This window comes from Lacerta agilis, chromosome 8 (genome assembly GCF_009819535.1).
Source record: "Lacerta agilis isolate rLacAgi1 chromosome 8, rLacAgi1.pri, whole genome shotgun sequence".
In the NCBI taxonomy this organism is placed as follows: domain Eukaryota; kingdom Metazoa; phylum Chordata; class Lepidosauria; order Squamata; family Lacertidae; genus Lacerta; species Lacerta agilis.
In genome coordinates this window covers 78,319,206-78,339,730 of record NC_046319.1, presented here as the reverse complement: position 1 = coordinate 78,339,730, position 20,525 = coordinate 78,319,206, and the positions used below count along the sequence as shown (strand labels likewise).

At 49.2% G+C, this 20,525-nt stretch overlaps 1 protein-coding gene across 7 annotated transcripts in view; it reads left to right on the top strand.

The window, feature by feature from the left end:
- The window catches only part of RYR1 (ryanodine receptor 1), a 158,827-nt gene that overhangs the window by 74,214 nt on the left and 64,088 nt on the right, over positions 1-20,525 (top strand). For all 7 annotated transcript variants that reach the window (XM_033158477.1, XM_033158479.1, XM_033158476.1 and 4 more), the window contains 18 exons: positions 1,251-1,362; positions 2,099-2,248; positions 2,472-2,745; positions 4,871-4,985; positions 5,698-5,830; positions 6,845-6,939; positions 8,645-8,780; positions 10,043-10,229; positions 11,988-12,099; positions 12,344-12,464; positions 12,621-12,790; positions 14,006-14,226; positions 15,457-15,547; positions 16,277-16,417; positions 17,335-17,498; positions 18,108-18,186; positions 18,365-18,454; positions 20,067-20,207. In XM_033158477.1, coding sequence (XP_033014368.1) covers positions 1,251-1,362; positions 2,099-2,248; positions 2,472-2,745; positions 4,871-4,985; positions 5,698-5,830; positions 6,845-6,939; positions 8,645-8,780; positions 10,043-10,229; positions 11,988-12,099; positions 12,344-12,464; positions 12,621-12,790; positions 14,006-14,226; positions 15,457-15,547; positions 16,277-16,417; positions 17,335-17,498; positions 18,108-18,186; positions 18,365-18,454; positions 20,067-20,207 — 2,532 coding nt within the window. The remainder of the gene's footprint in view (positions 1-1,250; positions 1,363-2,098; positions 2,249-2,471; positions 2,746-4,870; positions 4,986-5,697; positions 5,831-6,844; positions 6,940-8,644; positions 8,781-10,042; positions 10,230-11,987; positions 12,100-12,343; positions 12,465-12,620; positions 12,791-14,005; positions 14,227-15,456; positions 15,548-16,276; positions 16,418-17,334; positions 17,499-18,107; positions 18,187-18,364; positions 18,455-20,066; positions 20,208-20,525) is intronic.

Here is a 20,525-nt window from a genome sequence, read left to right as displayed (position 1 = left end):
TGGGGAGAGGTAAAGGGGGTGGCTAGGCAGGGCTTCAGCCAGTGAAGAGGTACAGCTTCCTGTAATGCCCCTATGTCAAAAGCCGATAATATTCTCACATAGCACTCCAGAAAATTATGATTATTCATTATTTATTGTATAGTACTATTACTGACCACCTTGCTGAGGAAATCCCAGGTAAGTTTGAAAGCCCTGGTGCTAGCCTCTGATTGATATAGCAGAAGCAAATTGATATAGCAGAAGCAAATTAAGTTTCATTTTGGGATTCAGAACATAAGCTGGGAGCCTGAAGGGCCCTGCCCTGCTTCTCTCCACCTGGATTGGGACGGGGCCTGACAGGCTCCATAAAGGAGTGCTGCTGCTGCTGCTGCTGGGCAGAGAGGGCTCCCTTTTTGTTTTTGCTTTTTGTTTTTAAATTGCTTTTATTTTTTATCTATGCCATTTTAAATTGTGATTGATACTAATGCTATATTAGATTTTGTTGTTGTTCAGTCGTTCAGTCGTGTCCGACTCTTCGTGACCCCATGGACCAGAGCATGCCAGGCACGCCTATCCTTCACTGCCTCTCGCAGTTTGGCCAAACTCATGTTAGTAGCTTCGAGAACACTGTCCAACCATCTCATCCTCTGTCGTCCCCTTCTCCTTGTGCCCTCCATCTTTCCCAACATCAGGGTCTTTTCTAGGGAGTCTTCTCTTCTCATGAGAAGATTTAGATTTTATGATTTTTGTGCAAATTGTTTTCCATTTGGCTGGTACTTTTTTATTTGTTTTATTTACTGTTTATGGCTTTTGTTATGTTGGTAATTATGTAAATCTTGTCGTGCTGTAAGCCGCCTTGAGCGTTGTTTTTACTGTGGAAAGGCGGCTTACAAATAAAACGATGAATGATGAATGAATGACGTTCAGCACTTGATGTTTTGCTGTTCTGCTAAATTTGTATCCTGAGCAACTATTGGTTTCCTGAGAGCAAAGGAAAGACTCTTCTAATGCACAGCCTTTCCCAACCTGGTGCCCTCCAGATGTGACGAGCTGTAACTCCTATCAGCCCCAGGCAGTTTGTAGTGCAAAACATCTGGAGGGCACCAGGTTGGGGAAGACTGGCATAGTACATTCAACAGGAAAGGCCCAGGTTCTCTGCTTAGCAGCATTCATCACTTAACTCCAGTATGATGCTAGGTGCTGTACGGGACAAAAGCTGCGCAAGCTTGCAACCCACATCCAGTGCAACCTGTGCCTTCTCTCCTCTGCAGATCAACATGCTGCTACACTTCAAGAATGGGGCTGATGAGGAGGAGTGCCCAGTACCGGAAGACATCCGGGACGAACTGCTGGAATTCCACGCTGATTTGCTGTCTCACTGTGGTAAGGAGCACCTCTTCATTGCCCCTACCAGCTCTTAAGCACACTGAAAGCCACTCTGCTTGATGCAGAGGAGTGCTGGGAAGCATCAGCTGAGGAACCTCCCAGGGAACCCTGGTCTCACAGAACCAGATGAGGTGTGAAGAGGGCAGAGCAAAAACAGACAAGGCATCAGAGTCTCAGGTTGCTTGGGAAGGACCCGGGCGAGGAGGAGACTTAGGGAGCTGTGGGAAGACGTGGACCTTCAGTCCTCACAGCTGCCATTGGGGCAAGGTCTACTGGAAAGAGTTGCTGTGCTCACTAGGCCTCAGCTGTTTTGTTTCTTGGAAAAAGGAGTTGACTTCACTGACAGTTTCTGAGTTATTGCTGACCTGCTCCCGACACCTGCCTTAACATCAGGACACATTCGCACCACATATTTAAAGCGCTGTGATACCACTTTAAACAGCCATGGCTTCCCCCAAGGAATCCTGGGAGTCGTCGTTTTTTAAGGGTGCTGAGAGTTCCATTTCGTAGATGCAAGGCACATCTTCCCCAGCTTATCCCTGTGGTGAATGACAGCTAGAAGCTTGCACTGAAAATCCAAACGGCAAGTGTGGGTTGTGAAGATGCTGCAGATGCCAAGGTCCACACTTGCACAGTGTGTTCTTGTCCACACACCCTGGCTGGCTTGGGCACCAGACTGGTTTCCCCCATTTTTTGACGCGTGCGCTCATTGGCTCTGCACGTTCCCCAACAGGTATCCAATCAGAGGGTGAAGAAGAGGAGGAGGAGGAAGACACATCCTTTTACCGGCGGCTGATGGGCTTAGTGGATAAGGTAGCGAGCTTCCGCAAAAAGGAGGAGAAAACGGAGGAAGAGCAGCCTGCAGAAGAGGAGCCAAAACCCAGTAGGTGCAAGAGTGGAGTTGGGGAAGGAAGGGGGGTGATTAAGGGGCTACTCTGCTGAGTGTTGAGGAGCATGGCCATGAGTCAGGAGGAGGCAGATTTCTTTAATGTCCTTAAGAAGTGTCCTTTGCCCACTTGGTGACCTCCAGATGTTTTGCACTACAACTCAGTATCTCTTGTAGGCTGTCTAGCAGATCTCAATTCTCCCTCTCCCCAACCATGCAGGCACCCTGCAGGAGCTGATCTCGCACACCATGGTTCACTGGGCCCAAGAGTCTTTCATTCAGAGCCCGGAGCTGGTGCGGGTCATGTTCAGCCTTCTCCATCGGCAGTACGATGGCCTTGGGGAGCTAATCCGTTCCCTCCCCAAGGCCTACACCATCAACGCCAACTCTGTGGAAGACACTATGAGCCTGCTGGAGTGCCTGGGCCAGATCCGTTCACTGCTCATCGTCCAGATGGGGCCCGAGGAGGAGAACTTGATGATACAGAGTATTGGGTATGTGCCTCCATCCCTTCCTGTAGCTTCCTCCTTTATCCCACCCTGAAGCAGTCCCTCCATGCTCCCTGGGTTCCCGGCACCTGCTCAAATGGAACTGTTACCTCCAATGAGCTGCCTATGTCTAGTACAAAAATACATTTCCATATTACTCAGCCATCTTGGTGTCAGGATGTCCTACACACGAGTAGAACCTTGGCAGAGACACATGCCCGACTGGCATGTTACCTCACTCCTGGGTGATTGTTCAGGAGCTTCAAAAGCATTCCTCAGCCTGAACATCACAGCGACTGATGCCAGAAGACATCAGCACACTTAGGGTTCCTCAGAGGTTTGTGCAGTTGCGTAACAGAACTCAGCAACTCAGCATTTAGGATAATCTACTTTATTTACATATAAACACACACAGAGCTCTGCAACGTGGCTCCCACTCTCTCTGGCATCAGACAGCAAAGAGAGAAAGAACAAAGGACAATAGTCCCACTTCAGGGAACACAGTAAGACAAACATCCTGTCTACATCACATCCCATTCCCGTGGAATCAAAACATACACCCAGTCATGTGATAGAGAACAAACCCATGACTGCACACAGAGAATGAATCTCCAACGCTTGGTTCATCTTACCCAGTTCTGAGCTCTACGAGGTCTGAGGCAAGGATCATTCCCTGCTGCCTGAGGCCCCTTCTTGCTTGAGACGCATGCGTAACATCCACTCTGTCCATGAGCTATGACCCCACCCCACTGACTTTAGACTCCTTCCCATTTGCGGGGACAGCATCCCTCTCTGAGGCTAAGTCCGCTCCATACATTTAAAGCACTGCGATACCACCTTAAACAGTCATGGCTTCCAAAGAATCCTGGGAGCTGTAGATTGTTAAGCATGCCGAGAGTTGTCCTCCTCACAGAGCTGCAATTCCCAGAATTCCCTGTGCAGAGAGATTCATTGATTAAGCTGCTCTGGGAATTGTAGCTCTGTGAGGGAGAATAGGGATCTGCTAACAACTCTCAGAACACTTAGCAAACTACAGCCCCCAGAAATCTTTGGGAGAAGCCATAATTGTTAAAGCAGAATCAAATTTGCTTTAAACGTATAATGCTGTTGTGACTTGAGATGGTGAATGCCTAAGTCTTGGCAGCCCTCTGAATTTTGCTTTGTTTTAGTCCAGGCATAGGGAAACTCGGCCCTCAAGATGTTTTGGGACTACAACTCCCATCATCCCTGACCACTAGTCCTGCTAGCTAGGGATGATGGGAGTTGTAGCCCCAAAACATCTGGAGGGCCAAGTTTGCCTATGCCTGTTTTAGTCCTTCAACCCTGGAGTTGTGTGAACTACCACAGCACCATTGACAATGCATTTGCTGTACTGTCTCTTCGGGGAGATCAGTCAGGTGGTACAACGGCTGGCTTTGAGCTGGGTGTCGTCTTCTCCGTCATATCCTTCAAAATTAGCTTCCAAAGTGCAACAACTCCAGCCCACCTCCTTAAGAGTATAAGCAGAGCCCTGGTGGATCGGGTCAAGGGCTCACCTAGTCCAGCATCCTGTTCTCACAATGGCCGGTCAGATTCCTGTTGGAACCCAGCAAGCAGAATCCAAACCCTCTCTCCTCCTGTGGTTTCCGGCAACCGGTGCAGTGGTACCTTGGTTTGCAAACTTAATCCGTTCCGGACGTCCGTTCTTAAACCAAAGCCGTTCTTAAACCAAGGCGCGCTTTACCTAATGAGGCCTCCTGCCGCCGGTGCCCTTCCACCATTCGGCTTCCGTTCGTAAACCGAGGTAAAGTTCGCTAACCGAAACACTACTTCTGGTTTTGTGGAGCTCGTATACCGAATAGTTCATAAACAGGGCTGTTCTTAAACCGAGGTACCACTGTATTCAGAAGCATAGCATAGAGGCATAGCATCACTATCATGGCTACTAGCCATTGATAGTCTTACCCTCCCCCACGTATTTGTCCTGCCCTCTTTTAATGCCTTCCAGGGTGGTGGCCATTCTCTCAGTCTGAAGCTCTTCCCCTTAAACGCTCACGACTCCCCTCTACTCCCACTTGCTCTGTCTCTTGCATCTTGGCTTTGCATTCTCCGGTACTCAGCATCTTCCACCCTCGTGTCTTCCCCCTGGCAGAAACATTATGAACAACAAGGTCTTCTACCAGCACCCCAACCTGATGAGGGCTCTGGGCATGCATGAGACCGTCATGGAGGTGATGGTGAATGTGCTCGGAGGAGGAGATTCGAAGGTAAGGAAGCTTGCTTTTGGCTAGCACAGGCCCACAGTTTTCAAGGCTGCTCATGGCTACGCACACACCCAACAAATTGATGGAGCAGGAGGGGGGGGGAGGAGGTGCGGTCTTCAGTGCAGGAGAGCGAGGGAGGTCCATAACTGGATCAAATGCTTTCTGCCACTCTGCAAGGAGGGAGGGAGGCATGGAGCTTTTTAACATGTGGAGAGACCGCCTCCATCATGGCTGCTCTTGGCACCCATTTTGATCTTATAAAATCAATGTGATTATATATATATATTTAAAAATCTTTAAAAAATAGAGTGAAAAGAACTCACTGCTTCAATACTTTTCCAACGCTGGAGCTTTTGAGGAACTCAGAGCTCTTATTTGATCAGTTCCCACGGAAAGGAGAAGCACCGATAGCAGTTTGAAGTGATGCATCTCTCCTCCTTCAGGCCATACAGTGGGACTATGAACTGCTTCGTTATTGACAGGAAGGCACCCAATTTTTTCAAAAGCTCCCTCCAAGTGAACACACACACGCACGCACACTCAGGGTGCTTCCATGCAAGAGTTTATTGTGGACTTGGCGCACTGCAAGTGCGTGCAACAGCCATGCAATGCCATTACCCCCATATTTCAGGAGAGGGGGTGGGGTGGGTGAGATGGTAAAGCGGGTGTTTAGCAAAGCTGTTAAAAGGAAGCCGCCTTGTCCCTTGCTGAGCAGGAGATCCGCTTCCCCAAGATGGTGACCAATTGCTGCCGTTTCCTGTGCTACTTCTGCCGCATCAGCCGCCAGAACCAGCGCTCCATGTTCGACCACCTCAGCTACCTGCTGGAGAACAGTGGCATTGGGCTAGGTGAGCAAGGGCGCTTTGGAGCAGGGTTGGGGGAGTGCAATGGGGTGCTGGGGTGTGGAGGACCACAGCAGATATCAGCTGTCCAAAGATGGTGGGAATGGGCTTTTTCTGCGGTGGCTCCCCATTTGTGGAATGCTTTCCCCAAGGAGTCTCGCCTGGCCCCTTCATTATATATTATATATAGCAGAAATGTTTCTCTTTGGTGTTTGGCTGATGAACATAAATGTAGAAATATTCTCACACAGGTGAAATTTGCTCCTCCATTTCCATGTGTGTCTGGTGTCAAAATTGAAGGGCAAACCTTTTTTTTTTTGTCTGCTTCCACTAGTCTGTGAAATTCTGATTTAATGCGGGTGGCGGTGGGATGCGGGTGGCGCTGTGGGTTAAACCACAGAGCCTAGGGCTGGCTGATCAGAAGGTCGGCGGTTCGAACCCCCACGACGGGGTGAGCTCCCGTTGCTCGGTCCCAGCTCCTTCCCACCTAGCAGTTCGAAAGCACGTCAAAGTACAAGTAGATAAATAGGTACCGCTCCGGCGGGAAGGTAAACGGGGTTTCCGTGCGCTGCTGTGGTTCGCCAGAAGCGGCTTAGTCATGCTGGCCACATGACCCGGAAGCTGTACGCCGGCTCCCTTGGCCAGTAACGTGAGATGAGCACTGCAACCCGAGTCATGAGCACTGCAACCCCAGAGTTGGACACGACTGGACCTAATGGTCAGGAGTCCCTTTACCTTTACCTTTAAAACAAATTAAGAAAGCATAAGATGTTGCCCCGCAAATCTATCCATTTCTCTTTAGCAGGGGAGGATTAAACCCCATTTTGAAAAATTAAGCAGTTGAATTTTTTCAAAGTTGATTTTTTTTTCTTTTTGCCTCTAACACAGACCTACCCAAGTTGTGTCATTCCAGCTACAACTTCTGAGGACAGTGACCCCTCTATCCCCTTTTGTCAGGCCATGCTCTGCCCCTTTGGCCTTGAGTTCTGCCTGTTCTTACTTTTTGCTTTGCTCCTCTAGGCATGCGCGGATCCACACCCTTGGACGTGGCAGCTGCTTCTGTCATCGACAACAACGAGCTGGCTCTGGCCTTGCAAGAGCAAGACCTGGAGAAGGTAACAGGCATGGCCAGAAAGTACCAAACAGGAGTTGGATGTAAAGTGTGGCTAAGGACCAGCTTTGGGTATTAACAGCATACTGGCTACAAGAAGGCTCCTCCCTTTCCACAAGTCCGCCCCTCTCCTTTCTCCCTCCCCAAAACCATGACATTGCTGCCCTCCTGCCCATGTCCCTTAGCTCAGGGATCACCAGCATCCTTGAGGTCTTCCTCTTCTGCCCACAAAGGCTTTCATCCCTGCCCCCATGAGGTGGTGAGGGTGGTTGCCTTTTCTCCTGTGACAATATCATAGAGATGAAATGGCAAGAGTGGCACTCTTTACCACTTCCTCTTTCCCCTCTATGTGCTTTTCAGGGTGCATGTGAATTCTTTTTACCCAGACCACGTGGGAAAGGGAAGTGTGTGTGTTCTTTCTTTCTGTCTCTCAGGGGGATAGGGGAGAGAAGAGATGAGAGGTGGTGGCACCCATGGCAGTGATGCAGAAATCCAAATGGGGCCTAAAACATCACTGACTTCCCCCTTATTATTTATTATTATTATCATCATTTATTAAATTTCTATACTGCTCTTCATCCGAGAATGACAGGGTGATTTGCAATATAAAAACACAAAAATGCATGCCATAATAACAAGCAAAAACATTACCCCTCTCCAGTTTAAAAGGACATGGGTTGTTTAATTAATCTTTTTGCCTGGTGCCTAAAGATATTGCAATGAAGGCACCTGGCGAGCCTCCTTGGGGAGAACATTCCACAAGTGGGGAGCCACTGCAGAAAAGGCCCGTTCTTGTGTTGCTGCCCTTTGGACCTTTTGCAGAGGAAGCCCACAAAGAAGGGTGTGAGATTATGATTGTAGGGTCCAGGTCAGTTCATATGGGGAGTGGCAGTTCCCTTAGCTGTTCCTTGCCTTCACAGCAGCAGCCTAGGCAGCCTTTTTGTCCAGTTGTGAGGGAGTAAACTCCTTTGCAATTGCTTAGCAACCGCATCCCGCCTCTCTTCCTTTCCTGAGCAGCGATGCTGAAGCTAGCTATCTAAAGGTCATAAATGACGCCAGGATCAATACACATCCTGCCCACCGTCGAACGCAGTATGCCTCTGAATGCCGATTGCCAGAAATTGCAGAAATATGGAGTGCTTATATGAGCTTCTGGTTTGCCACTGTGAGAATAGGGTGCTGGACGGGATGGGATCCAGCTAAAGGACTCCTCTTCCATTCTTCTTGCCTATTGGATTTCATGAATGCAGACCTGTCGCTCATGTGCAGTCAGTTACTCTGTGGTTTGTGACTCTTGTCAGTTAGTTACGAGCGTAGCCTTTTTTTAAGTCCAGGGAAATGAGGGTGAATTATCCCAGTCATGAATCTGGTCCTCCACTATTTTACTCTGTTGGGGTGCATATCCTATGGCAGTGGTGTCCAAACTTTTTCCAAAGAGGGCCAGATTTGATGAAGTGAAGGGCCGTGAGGGCTGACCAAAGTTGCTCACCTTTTTTTTTAGGATTGAAGTTGTTGACCTTTTTTAGTTGTTGAGCCTCTTTCAGGATTGAAGTTGTTGAGTGGTTTTTTTACCCCGGGAAATGAACTGCCGGATTAAGCTGAACGGTTAGGCCCCCGAAATGGACTTTGGACATGCCTGCCCTATGGATAAAGGCATATAAGGACTGGAGCGTTGCTATCAAGTCTTCCACTCTCCCTTGCTTCCCCAGGTGGTGACGTACCTAGCCGGGGCCGGCCTCCAGAGCTGCCCCATGCTGCTCTCCAAGGGATACCCCGACATTGGCTGGAACCCCTGTGGAGGCGAGCGTTACCTCGACTTCCTGCGCTTCACTGTCTTTGTCAACGGTGAGCTTGGCAGTGGGTGGGCTCTTAACACTGGCGGTTACACAGATAATTCAGGGTCCAGAAGGGCAAGTCCACTCTTCGTCACTCGCCGACCCAGAGAACACAGCTGGCTGTATTCTTTTGCTCACTCTGGGTGGTGGGGGGGTCCCGCCTTCCTCTGGCATCAGTGTCTTCAAAATGGCGGGTTCCCAAAATGGAGGAGTCACTGCTAAATTTGGATATAGGTATCGTTGTGTTGGTGTTGCAATGGAGCAGCATCTGGCAACCTGGGGTCCCCCCTCCCCCCAATGTTTTAAACTGATGACAGTTGTCCTCCAAAACTTCTGGAAGGCACCAGGTTGGCAAAACCTGCACAGGACGTAGGTTGCTGCAGAATTCATTAGGTGGACCCGGAGTTAATTTTGGGGGGGAAACAAGTGATTGACAAAAGAGATGAGGCATGTTTAGAACCCTGGCTAGCCAGTGGGCCACATCAGCCCCAACAAATGTCACACACCAGCCTTTCTTTCCCCTTCTAATATCCCTTCCAAGACTTCAACTGGATTCTGAGCTGGCACTGGGGACAACCCACACGTGTCTAAACCTTGTGCCACAACCATAAGAAATATAATCCTTACTTTGTGGAAGCAAGTCAAAGCTGAAATAATGAAGACAGCAGAGTTTCCACCAGGTGCTTCTGTGGCAAAAAATATGCGTATCTAGGGTCTGATGTCTGCTTGCTTCGCTTACCGAGCCTACCTGTGCACCAACCCCTTTGCCAACCCCCCTTCCCTTATGACTGACCAACCCCACCCCCATCCCTTTACACCAGGGGTGAGCAACCTTTTTCAACCATGGGCCAGTCCATCATCCCTCAGACCATGTGGTGGGCCAGATTATATTTTTTGGGGGGGGGAATGAACGAATTCCTTTGCCCCACAAATAACCCAGAGATGCATTTTAAATAAAAGGACACATTCTATTCATGTAAAAACACGCTGATTCCCGGACCATCTGCGTGCCGGATTTAAAACGCAATTTGGGCACATCCGGCCCATGGGCCTTAGGTTGCCTACCCCTGCTTTACACCTCCCTTCCAGTTCGTCCAAACCTCCCCTCTCAGCTCTCCCCAACTCCCTCCCCTTCATCTCACCTCTCTAGGTGGCAATGCGAATTGCAACATGACAACAGCCTTACAATTTTATGTGTATATGCAGAAACCTTCCTCCCACCCCCATGATTCCTGTCCCCAGTCATACAACGTTCCCCCTTATTCCCTGTAGGTGAGAGTGTGGAAGAGAATGCCAATGTGGTGGTTCGCTTGTTGATCCGGCGCCCTGAGTGTTTTGGCCCCGCCCTACGGGGTGAAGGTGGCAATGGGCTGTTGGCTGCCATTGAAGAGGCCATTCAGATCTCGCAGGATCCTGCCCGCGACGGGCCGACAGTCAAGAAAGATCGCCGCCGGGAGCTGTGCGTGAAGGGAGGGGCGAGGGTGCTGTGCATGCTGACGGGGAGGGCAGGCTCATTGAGTAATTTGGGTGGGCAGGACATAGAGTTAACAGACACATTCCAGGGACGTAGACTCCATCCTTGAACCAGAGGGTATGCAACCCAGTTCACAGGAACATAGAAGCAGGCCCTATATTGAATCAGACCATTTTTTGCATCTAGCTCAGTATTGCCTACGCTGACTGGCAGTGGCTTTTTGGCCTGGGAACATTCCTAGCCTGGAGACGCTGGAGATTGAGCATGGGACCTTATACATGCATAGTACATGCGCAGCCACTGAACTAAAGTTCTTAGCCTGGAGGTATATATGAAGCAGCCTTATGCTAAGTCAGACGCCTGGTCCATCTGGCTCTGTGTTGTCTACACTGACTGGCAGTGATTCTCCAGGACATTCGCAGGGATTGAAGATGCCAGGGACGTTCTGCCTGCAAACAGGTGGCAGCACCACTGAGCTGCACCCCTTTCCAATTTAACAGCTCCTGGAAAGGATGGCGAAGGTGGAGGCAAGATTGTTCTGTTTCTCCAGGAACAGCAAGAGGAGCAGAGGCTCCCTTGTTGCTCAGCGCATTGAGCAGAGGAGCAGCATATGACCTGCTCCAGCTTATCTCTCTTGTTGAAAAGGTGCCTTGCTAGCTTTATAGATCAGCTTGTAGTGCACAAGTCAAACACTTGCCTGACAAATATCCGCCTTGGTAGCTCAGTCAGTAGAGCATGAGGCTCTTAATCTCAGAGTCGTGGGTTCGAGTCCCACGCTGGGCAAAAGATTCCTGTATTGTAGGGGGTTGGACTAGATGGGCCTTGTGGTCCCTCCCAACTCTACAATTCTATGAGTCTGTGCAACGCTTTCCCAGGTTCCCTCACTACAGGCCTGAGTCCCTGCAGAGAGTCGTTCTAAACAACCTTCCCACCATTCTGCACATGCTCAGTATCATTTTCTTTTTACTGTTGCCTCGCATGCTCCAAGCATTACCAAAATGGGACTAGTCTCAAGAGTCAGACCCCCTGATTTCTTAGCTCAAATCAAAAATTCCCTTCTCTGTTTCCCTCTCCACTTCACTTCCCCTCCACCTTCAGGAGGACTGGAGCCTTGATCTGTTTGTGTGTGTGTGTGTGTGTGTTTCAATGTAAAAGCTAAGAATCCGGGTTTTTGGCGGTGCCACAATATTCTAAGCCAGGGGTAGGCAACCTAAGGCCCGTGGGCCACAAGCGGCCCACGGGGGTCGTTTATCCGGCCCCCTGGCTGAACCCAAACCGAGCCGCTCAATTGGTGAGTCCCCGCGCACTGCACTAAACTGGCGCAGTGCGGCACGGGGACTCGCTTCCGCGGCGCCGGAAATCACGTCTGCGCAGATGCCGATGCTGGAAATCACGCACGTGTGCGCAATCCGGCTCACAGAGGGATCTCCGCTGGAGTGAACTGGCCCAGGCGAGGTAAATCTTGCCGGCCCCTTTTCTAAGCTGATGGCCGTATTCTGCACTCTGCTGACATGGTGACCAGTTGTCCGAACTCTCTGGCTGCAACTTCATTTTCACACACACTTCGTGACAAGTATTCATTCCTTTGCCCTACTCTCGCCTTTGTTTGTTTGTTTGGTTGGTTAGGGGTAGGGCTTCATTATTTTGCCCCTCCCCCCATGCTCCCCACCTTCATTGCATGAATGGCTGATACTCCCTCTCTCCTTTTCCTACTCTCTCTTTCTCTCTTTCTCTCCCTACCAGATTTGGGGGAGAGGAATCCCACGAGGAGAACCGGGTGCATTTGGGCAACGCAATCATGTCCTTCTATGCCGCCCTCATCGATTTGCTGGGGCGCTGTGCCCCTGAGATGCATGTAAGCAGCACCGCTCCACTCCCTTCACTGTCTGCAATGCCATAGATAGCCCACTTCACACACACACCCCAAATAAACCCCCACAACATTTCACCTTGCACTGATCCCACCCACCCTCCAGCACAGTCCTTTGCTGGCTCTCAACCCACCCCACCCCCAGCATCCTTTCTTCCAAAGTGGGCATTGGATCAGGTCCCTAACCAACTGGCTCCTCTTCACGCCTTTCCTCCCTCTATCCGAACAGCTCATCCAGGCCGGAAAAGGCGAAGCCCTCAGAATCAGGGCCATCTTGCGCTCCTTGGTGCCCCTCGAGGATCTTGTCGGGGTCATCAGTCTACCTCTGCAGATCCCATCATTTGGCAAAGGTACGGTGGGCGGGCGGGACCTCTCCTGGTCCCGAGAACCTTCCGGGCCCTTCCAGAACCTTCCATGTGCACTTGCTGCTCCTTCCTCTGCCTCCCCCAAGCCAGGCTTTCTCTCTCTCCTCCACCTGCTAATGTTCTTCTCTTGCCCGTGCTTAGATGGCAGCGTTATCGAGCCCAAGATGTCTGCGAGCTTTGTGCCCGATCACAAGGCACCCATGGTGTTGTTCCTGGACCGGGTCTATGGCATCGACAACCAGGACTTCCTTCTCAGCGTTCTGGAGGTGGGCTTCTTGCCTGACATGAGAGCCGCCGCCTCATTGGACACGGTGAGTGCGGGGAAAGGAAGGGATGAATACTATTGGCTGGAAGCCACATGAGGGGGAGACTGCTGCTTGGGGGCTTCCCATTGGGGCATCTGGCCGGCCACTATGAAATCAGGATGCTGGACTTTGTTTATAAATTAATATACCACTTGGTTGTCCAAAAGCAACAACCTCAAAGAGGCTTACGAAAAGAATGAAACAATGGAATTATCAGTAAAGAAAAACTTAAAAACAACCATGGGAGGAGGGTTATGGGTTGGCTGGTTGGTTTTGTTATTGCTTTTATTGTATATTTTGTGTTTTTATTTTGTATTTTCATGCTGTGGACCTCCCTGAAGGGCGGTGGTATACAAACTTAACAAATAAACCAAATGGAACAAAAGGAATTTAAAACATTCAAAAAATAATAATTGCCACCCATGACAAGATAAAAACCAGGTTTAAAACATATTCCACATGTCTGGGTTGGCTTCCCTAAAGAAAAATGTTTTTAGCAGATTTTATCAAATCCACCACAGATTAAAACAAATTTACTACAATTTTTCCAAAATTTGGCTTTCCGCACTCCGTTTTCGGTGTGCCCATAATTCCCTTTTGCTTCTGCATTGTTTCCCCAATCATTTCTAATTCACATTCCATTCCCTATATCACAATCATTTCTTTGTTAATTTTAACATTATCCTTTAACATCAGCTATCCACTTGCCAAATCCTGCACGTAAAATATTCTAACATTTCCGATATCTACAAGTGAGGTGATCAAGTCGCCAGTCTGCAACAAAACAACAATGGTTGTTCCTAAAGTAAATTTCCTTTCCTTCTTTCTGTGTGTATGAAACATTAATAGTTCACTTTTGCTGCGTGTTTTCCCTTTACTTCTTTAAATGCAGAGTCCACTTTGTCCCAATATCTTCCCCAGCAGGGTTCTTCTCATGTTCTTTGGCCTTCCCTTCTGATGGCCCTGTCATTGAAATTCTACTCAATATTGATCCAGAGTAGAACTCCCATGTATAGTTAGCAGAGTAAAAACATGTTGCAGGATTCCCAAACAATAGAGCAGAGGCAATTATATTTCATCCAGCTCCCAGAACCCTCCTGAATTAATTAGAATATGAAAGATCTCTACGCATCAGATCAATACTTTCTGCACTAAGAAATGCAAACTGACAGTCCCTTCTCTTCTCCCACGCTTCTGACCATTTCCTTTCTCCCACCGCAGGCTGCCTTCAGCACCACGGAGATGGCACTGGCCATGAATCGCTACCTGTGCCTGGCAGTGCTACCGCTCATCACCAAGTGTGCCCCCCTTTTCGCCGGCACTGAGCACCGGGCCATCATGGTAGACTCCATGTTGCACACCATCTACCGGCTGTCACGGGGGCGCTCCCTCACCAAAGCGCAGCGTGACGTCATTGAAGAGTGCCTCATGGCGCTATGCAGGTATTGAGGAGGGGCCCTAATTTCAGGGTAGACCTTTGATGCCCTGGGTTATTGGAAGCACTGCCTTCACATCCTTGGGGGTCCTTCTTGAATGCCCGCCCTTAAGATCAGTTAGGTAGGTGAGTGCAAATGACGACGGGGACTTCTCGGGGTGGCCCCAAAACTATGGAAAACCATTCCAACAGTGTGAACAACTTGCCTCTTCGACTCTGGAATTTGGGCAGGCCTTGAATTCTTTCTTCGTCATGGCTGCTTCCCGTGTTAATCTGCACACATCTGTTCTGTTCTTGCACGACCCTGGGGTTAGACTCCCCTTCTTTGGGGAATGAGGCCAGGGGTTCAGACTAGGGGGGGGGGAGGAATTCAGAGGGGGAAGCACTTGCACAAGAGGAGCTCACAGAGCCAGTACCCCTCCGGCCTGTTGTATTGCGCCAATGCAACCGGAGTCTTCCTTGTTGCACTGGAGTAAACGACGGCTGGAGAAAGCTGTGAACCCTTTTTAAAAAAAGAGGCACCTCTCAGTGGAGGCAGAGCTAGCAATTGAGACAGAGCTGATGTATAAATCTTGGTCTAAGAGTGACTGTTGCTGAAACAACATCTAAGCCCAGGGGTCAGCAAACTTTTTCAGCAGGTGGCCGGTCAACTATCCCTCAGACCTTGTGAGGGGCCGGACTATATTTTGAAGGGAAAAAATGAACAAATTCATATGCCCCACAAATAACCCAGAAATTCATTTTAAATAAAAGGGCACATTCTCCTCATGTAAAAACACGCTGATTCCCAGACCATCCGTGGACTGGATTTAGAAGGCGATTGGGCCAGATCCGGCCCCTGGGCCTTAGTTTGCCTACCCATGAGCTAAGCTTCACTCTCACTCATTTTTCAAGGTGAGCCCTGTATGGAGCTGTCCAGGGTACTTTTGTCCTGATTTGCCTCTGCTGAGAGTCAACGCTCACATCAGGACCTGTTGTGACTATTTCTCTCTCTCCTTTGCATGCTATAGTTCTGTCTCTACATATGCTCTAACTGCATCTGGATCTATATGGCCTTTGTATCTATCTGGCTAGCCACAGCCAATGTTCCTTCTGAGGAAGCTTGGTCCCTCCGTACAAATACACTTAAGAGGTTGACCAGGTGTCAGAACCATCATTCCTATAAGCCTCCCAACCCCTGCTCCTTAATATTTTTGGTCCCCCAAACACGGAATTTCATTGCGGGCTATTTTTCCAGGTATATTAGGCCCTCCATGCTGCAGCACCTCCTGCGCCGGCTGGTATTTGATGTGCCCATCCTCAATGAGTTTGCAAAGATGTCTCTGAAGGTGAGCAGTGCATGTGGGGGGGGGGAGGATGTTTTCATATGGAACACACCAGGCTGTCTGCAGCAGCTTTTGCCAACCTGGTGCCCTCCAGGTGTTTTGGACTACAACTCCCATCAGCCCCAGCTAGCATGACTGCACTGGTTTGAACCAATGGGTTGTTGTTGTTGTTGTTCAGTCATTCAGTCGTGTCCAACTCTTCGTGACCCCATGGACCAGAGCACGACAGGCACTCCTGTCTTCCACTGCCTACCGCAGTTTGGTCAGACTCATGTTGGTAGCCTCGAGAACACCATCCAACCATCTCATCCTCTGTTATCTCCTTCTCCTTGTGCCCTCAATCTTTCAAGCATCAGGGTCTTTTCCAGGGAGTCTTCTCTTCTCATGAGGTGGCCAAAGTATTGGAGCCTCAGCTTCAGGATCCGTCCTTCCAGTGAGCACTCAGGGCTGATTTCCTTCAGAATGGATAGGTTTGATCTTCTTGCAGTCCATGGGACTCTCAAGAGTCTCCTCCAGCACCATAATTCAAAAGCATCAATTCTTCGGCGATCAGCCTTCTTTATGGTCCAGCTCTCACTTCCATACATCACTACTGGGGAAACCAATGGGACTTGTAGTCTAAAACTTTGGGAGGGCACCAGGTTGGCAAAGCCTGGTCTGTGGGATAAAGAAAATTGTGTTCTTGACGGGAAGTCCCTCTCCCTGCTGACTCCTTTTCTCCACCCTGCCCAGCTCCTGACCAATCATTACGAGCGTTGCTGGAAGTACTACTGCCTTCCCACTGGCTGGGCCAACTTTGGGGTCACCTCTGAGGAGGAGCTTCACCTGACCCGGAAGCTTTTCTGGGGCATTTTTGAGTCTCTGTCCCACAAGGTAAGCAGTTTTCCCTACCTTTGATCTCAAGTAGGATCCATTGGGTCAGCCTGGCTGGGAATAGGGTGATGTGTGAAGTGTTTTGCAGTAAAATAAGACACAATATAAAATTACAGAAAATTACACACCACACCAAACAAAGCCATTTTTGTGATGGTACGATGATTATTAAAGGCAATGCGGGTGGTGCTGTGGTCTAAACCACTGAGCCTTTTGATCAGAAGGCCGGCGGTTCGAATCCACACAACAGGGTGAGCTCCTGTTGCTCTGTCCCAGCTCCTGCCTACCTAGCAGTTCGAAATTACGCCAGTGCAAGTAGATAAATAGGTACCGCTGCAGTGGGAAGGTAAACGGCGTTTCCGTGCACTCTGGTTTCCGTCATTGTGTTCCGTTGCACCAGAAGCGGTTTAGATCTGCTGGCCACATGACCTGGAAAGCTGTCTGCAGACAAATGCCGACTCCCTTGACCTGAAAGCCAGATGAGCGCTGCAACCCGATAGTCGCCTTTGACTGGACTTAACTGTCCAGGGGTCCTTTACCTTTTTTGCCTTTTGGATGCCTTTTTTGCCTTATGATGATTATTCCATAAAATGACAGAGGGAGCCTGGTCTCAAGCTGTATAAAGCCTTATATACCAATAATAGAATATTTAAAGTGTATTCCCGTGTCCTACTATGTGACCAGCCTTCGGGCTGACTTGCTCAAGCATTCAGCCTGCTTGAGTTAGCCTCTGACCTTTGGCTTCCAGCTGCTCTGTCTCCCTCTTTCCTGGCTGCCCTTGGCTATGAGTGTCTGTCAGCAGGGGTTACTGCCAAGAGCAACTCAGTTGAGGGTGGGAAATGGCCAGGAATGTGGGTCTTCTTCTTTTCTGTCTGCCACTTCACACTACCGCTGCTTCTCTCCTTTGCGGTGCCCAGAAATTTGACCCTGACCTGTACAAGCTTGCCATGCCCTGCCTGTGTGCCATTGCGGGGGCCCTCCCCCCTGACTACGTGGATGCCAGCTACTCATCCAAGACAGAGAAGAAGGCGTCCGTGGATGCTGAGGGCAACTTCGACCCCAAGCCTGTGGAGACCCTCAAGTGAGTCATGTTTAAGAGCCTCTCCTTCTCAGTGCAGAAGGACGCACGTGGCGTAGTGGTCAGGATGCCGATTCAAATCCCCGTTTGGCCGCGAAGCTCAAGCTAGTCATCATCTCTCAGGCCTGACCTACCTCACAGGGCTGTTGGCAGCAAATTCCACTGTCGAACAAGGAGTGTGGTGGAGTCTCCTTCTTTGGAGGTCTTTAAGCGGAGGCTTGACAGCCATCTGTCAGGAATGCTTTGATGGTGTTTCCTGCTTGGCAGGGGGTTGGACTGGATGCCACTGGATCTGTGGCATGATAAAGATAAACGTAAACGTTAGCAGGCCTGCTGCTGTACTGCCAGTGCGGGGACAGGCGAGGCACTATTAGGGAAAGATTGAAGGAAGAAAAGAGGGATTTAGCCTTTCCGCTCCCTGCTAAAAACACCCTCCAACTCCTTCAGTATTTCCTTCCTCCCCTGGATTCATTCCAGGCTGCAGAATCCAGCGCTGAGAGTGGGCAGGAATGATTCAACATTGCAGGGCCGGGTATGGGCACTGCTCCTGCCAGTCACTTCTCCCCTGTAACTGCCCAGCCTTGCATCTGATGAAAACGTTCTTTCTTGTAGCGTCATCATTCCTGAGAGGCTGGACTCTTTCATCAACAAGTATGCTGAGTATACCCATGAGAAGTGGGCCTTTGACAAGGTAAGGAGCCTCCAAGTGACCCCCAGCCCCTCCCCCCCCCACACCTTCAGCTCCAGGAAGATGAGGCTCTCTGCTTCCCTCTGCTTGGAAAGAAATGGACATGACACCAGTAATAGTAACTTATTAAGGTCAAAGACCAGCTCGCAGGATATGACACCATTTGATCTCCCACTTGCAGATTCAGAATAACTGGTCGTTTGGGGAGGTGGTCGACGAAGAGGCCAAGACCAACCCCATGCTGCGCCCTTACAAAACCTTCTCGGAAAAGGTAAATATTGCACCCTGTAGAAGCCGGGAAGATCCATTTGACTCCTGAGTCCAGTTGCAAGCTAAAGGCAAATGTCGCAGGATTCTGACGCTTGGCAGACCATCTGAATCTGAAATTTAGAATTTCTGACCGAAAGAAAATGCATCTTTAGAATAGGATTTTGGCTCTGTCCATCAGACGAAACCTTCTTGGGTGAAGGGGGGGAGAGAAAGCAATTTAAAGCAGAAATAATTATTCAGGTAGCAGATGAATATTTTGTATCATTAAAATGTCAGGAATCCAGCTGGTTACAAGATTAGGAATGTTACAACACTTTAATATGAAGAGGTGAAAATTGGATTTCTTGCTTGCAGTGTGGTGTAGCGGTTAAGAGCGGTAGACTTGTAATCTGGTGAACTGGGTTCGTGTCTCCGCTCCTCCACGTGCAGCTGCCGGGTGACCTTGGGCTAGTCACACTTCTCTGAAGTCTCTCAGCCCCACTCGCCTCACAGAGGGTTTGTTGTGGGGGAGGAAGGGAAAGGAGAATGTTAGCCGCTTTGAGACTCCTTCGGGTAGTGATAAAGCGGGATATCAAATCCAAACACTACTTCTTCTCTTCTTTTAATGTGTTTTTATTAAAGATTTTCTTGGTTTACAAAAGTATGTGCAATGGCTCCTTTTTTAAGTTACATTTTTTACAGATCAGTTTCATTTGTTGAGACATTATTGTTACATTAGGACAGTGTTTTTCAACCTTTTTTAGGCAAAGGCACACTTGTTTCATGAAAAAAATCACGAGGCACACCACCATTAGAAAATGTTAAAAAATTTAACTCTGTGCCTATATTGACTATATATAAAGTAATTTTCCCACGGCACACCAGGCAACATCTCACGGCACACTAGTGTGCCGTGGAACAGTGGTTGAAAAACACTGCATTAGGAAGAAAGGGGGGGAAGAGGTGGAGTGGGGGTGGAGATTTGACTTAGAAATATTCAGTTGGCTATCAATCACCTTGTTAGAGAGCTCTCCCCTTATGTGGCCAGATTGGACCATAATAGTCTTCTCAGGATATAACGGGGCACCACAGCTTACCGTATTTACTCGAGTCTAATACACCATTGAGGGACGCGGGTGGCGCTGTTGGTTAAACCATGGAGCCTAGGGCTTGCCGATCAGAAGGTCAGCGGTTCAAATCCCCGCAACAGGGTGAGCTCCCGTTGCTCGGTCCCAGCTCCTGCCAACCTAGCAGTCTGAAAGCACGTCAAAGTGCAAGTAGATAAATAGGTACCGCTCTGGCGGGAAGGTAAACAGCGTTTCCGTGCTCTGCTCTGGTTCGCCAGAAGCGGCTTAGCCATGCTGCCCACATGACCCGGAACCTGTACGCCGGCTCCCTCGGCCAGTAAAGCGAGATGAGTGCCGCAACCCCAGAGTCGTCCGCGACTTGACCTAACGGTCAGGGGTCCCTTTACCTTTAATACGCCATCGAATCTAACGTGGACCTTAATTTTCACAACATAATTTGGATTAAAAAAAGGTGAGCATTAGATTTGAGTAAATACGGTAATTCTTCGCCATAGTCCTTTCTTTCCTTCTCTGTCCAAAATTTAACATCACATTTCCTTTCTGTAGGATAAGGAAATTTACCGCTGGCCCATCAAGGAGTCTCTGAAGGCCATGATCGCTTGGGAGTGGACTGTTGAGAAGGCCCGGGAGGGCGAAGAGGAGAAGACCGAGAAGAAAAAGTCCCGCAAGATCTCACAAACAACCCAGGTTTGTTCCGATGTGTCGTAGGAGGGGAAAGAACACCTGGGGGTTGGAACTAAGGGAAAATATTACATGTTTCTTGCTCTGAATACTTTAAAAAATAGTAATAATGAAAAGTCCCTTGGGAGGCCACAATTTTGAGAGGGTTCTGTGGGTTCTTAACCCCCTTTCCTTTTTCCCTAGTCAAAATCTCCTTCCCTACTATTTTTGATCCTGAGAGGTTCACAAGGAGGTTTCTTGTCCTTTTGCTACTTACTGCAAAAGCAGCTGGTGGGGAGAACGATACTGAGTGAAAAACAGCCAACAGAGGCTTGAGTAAAAAAA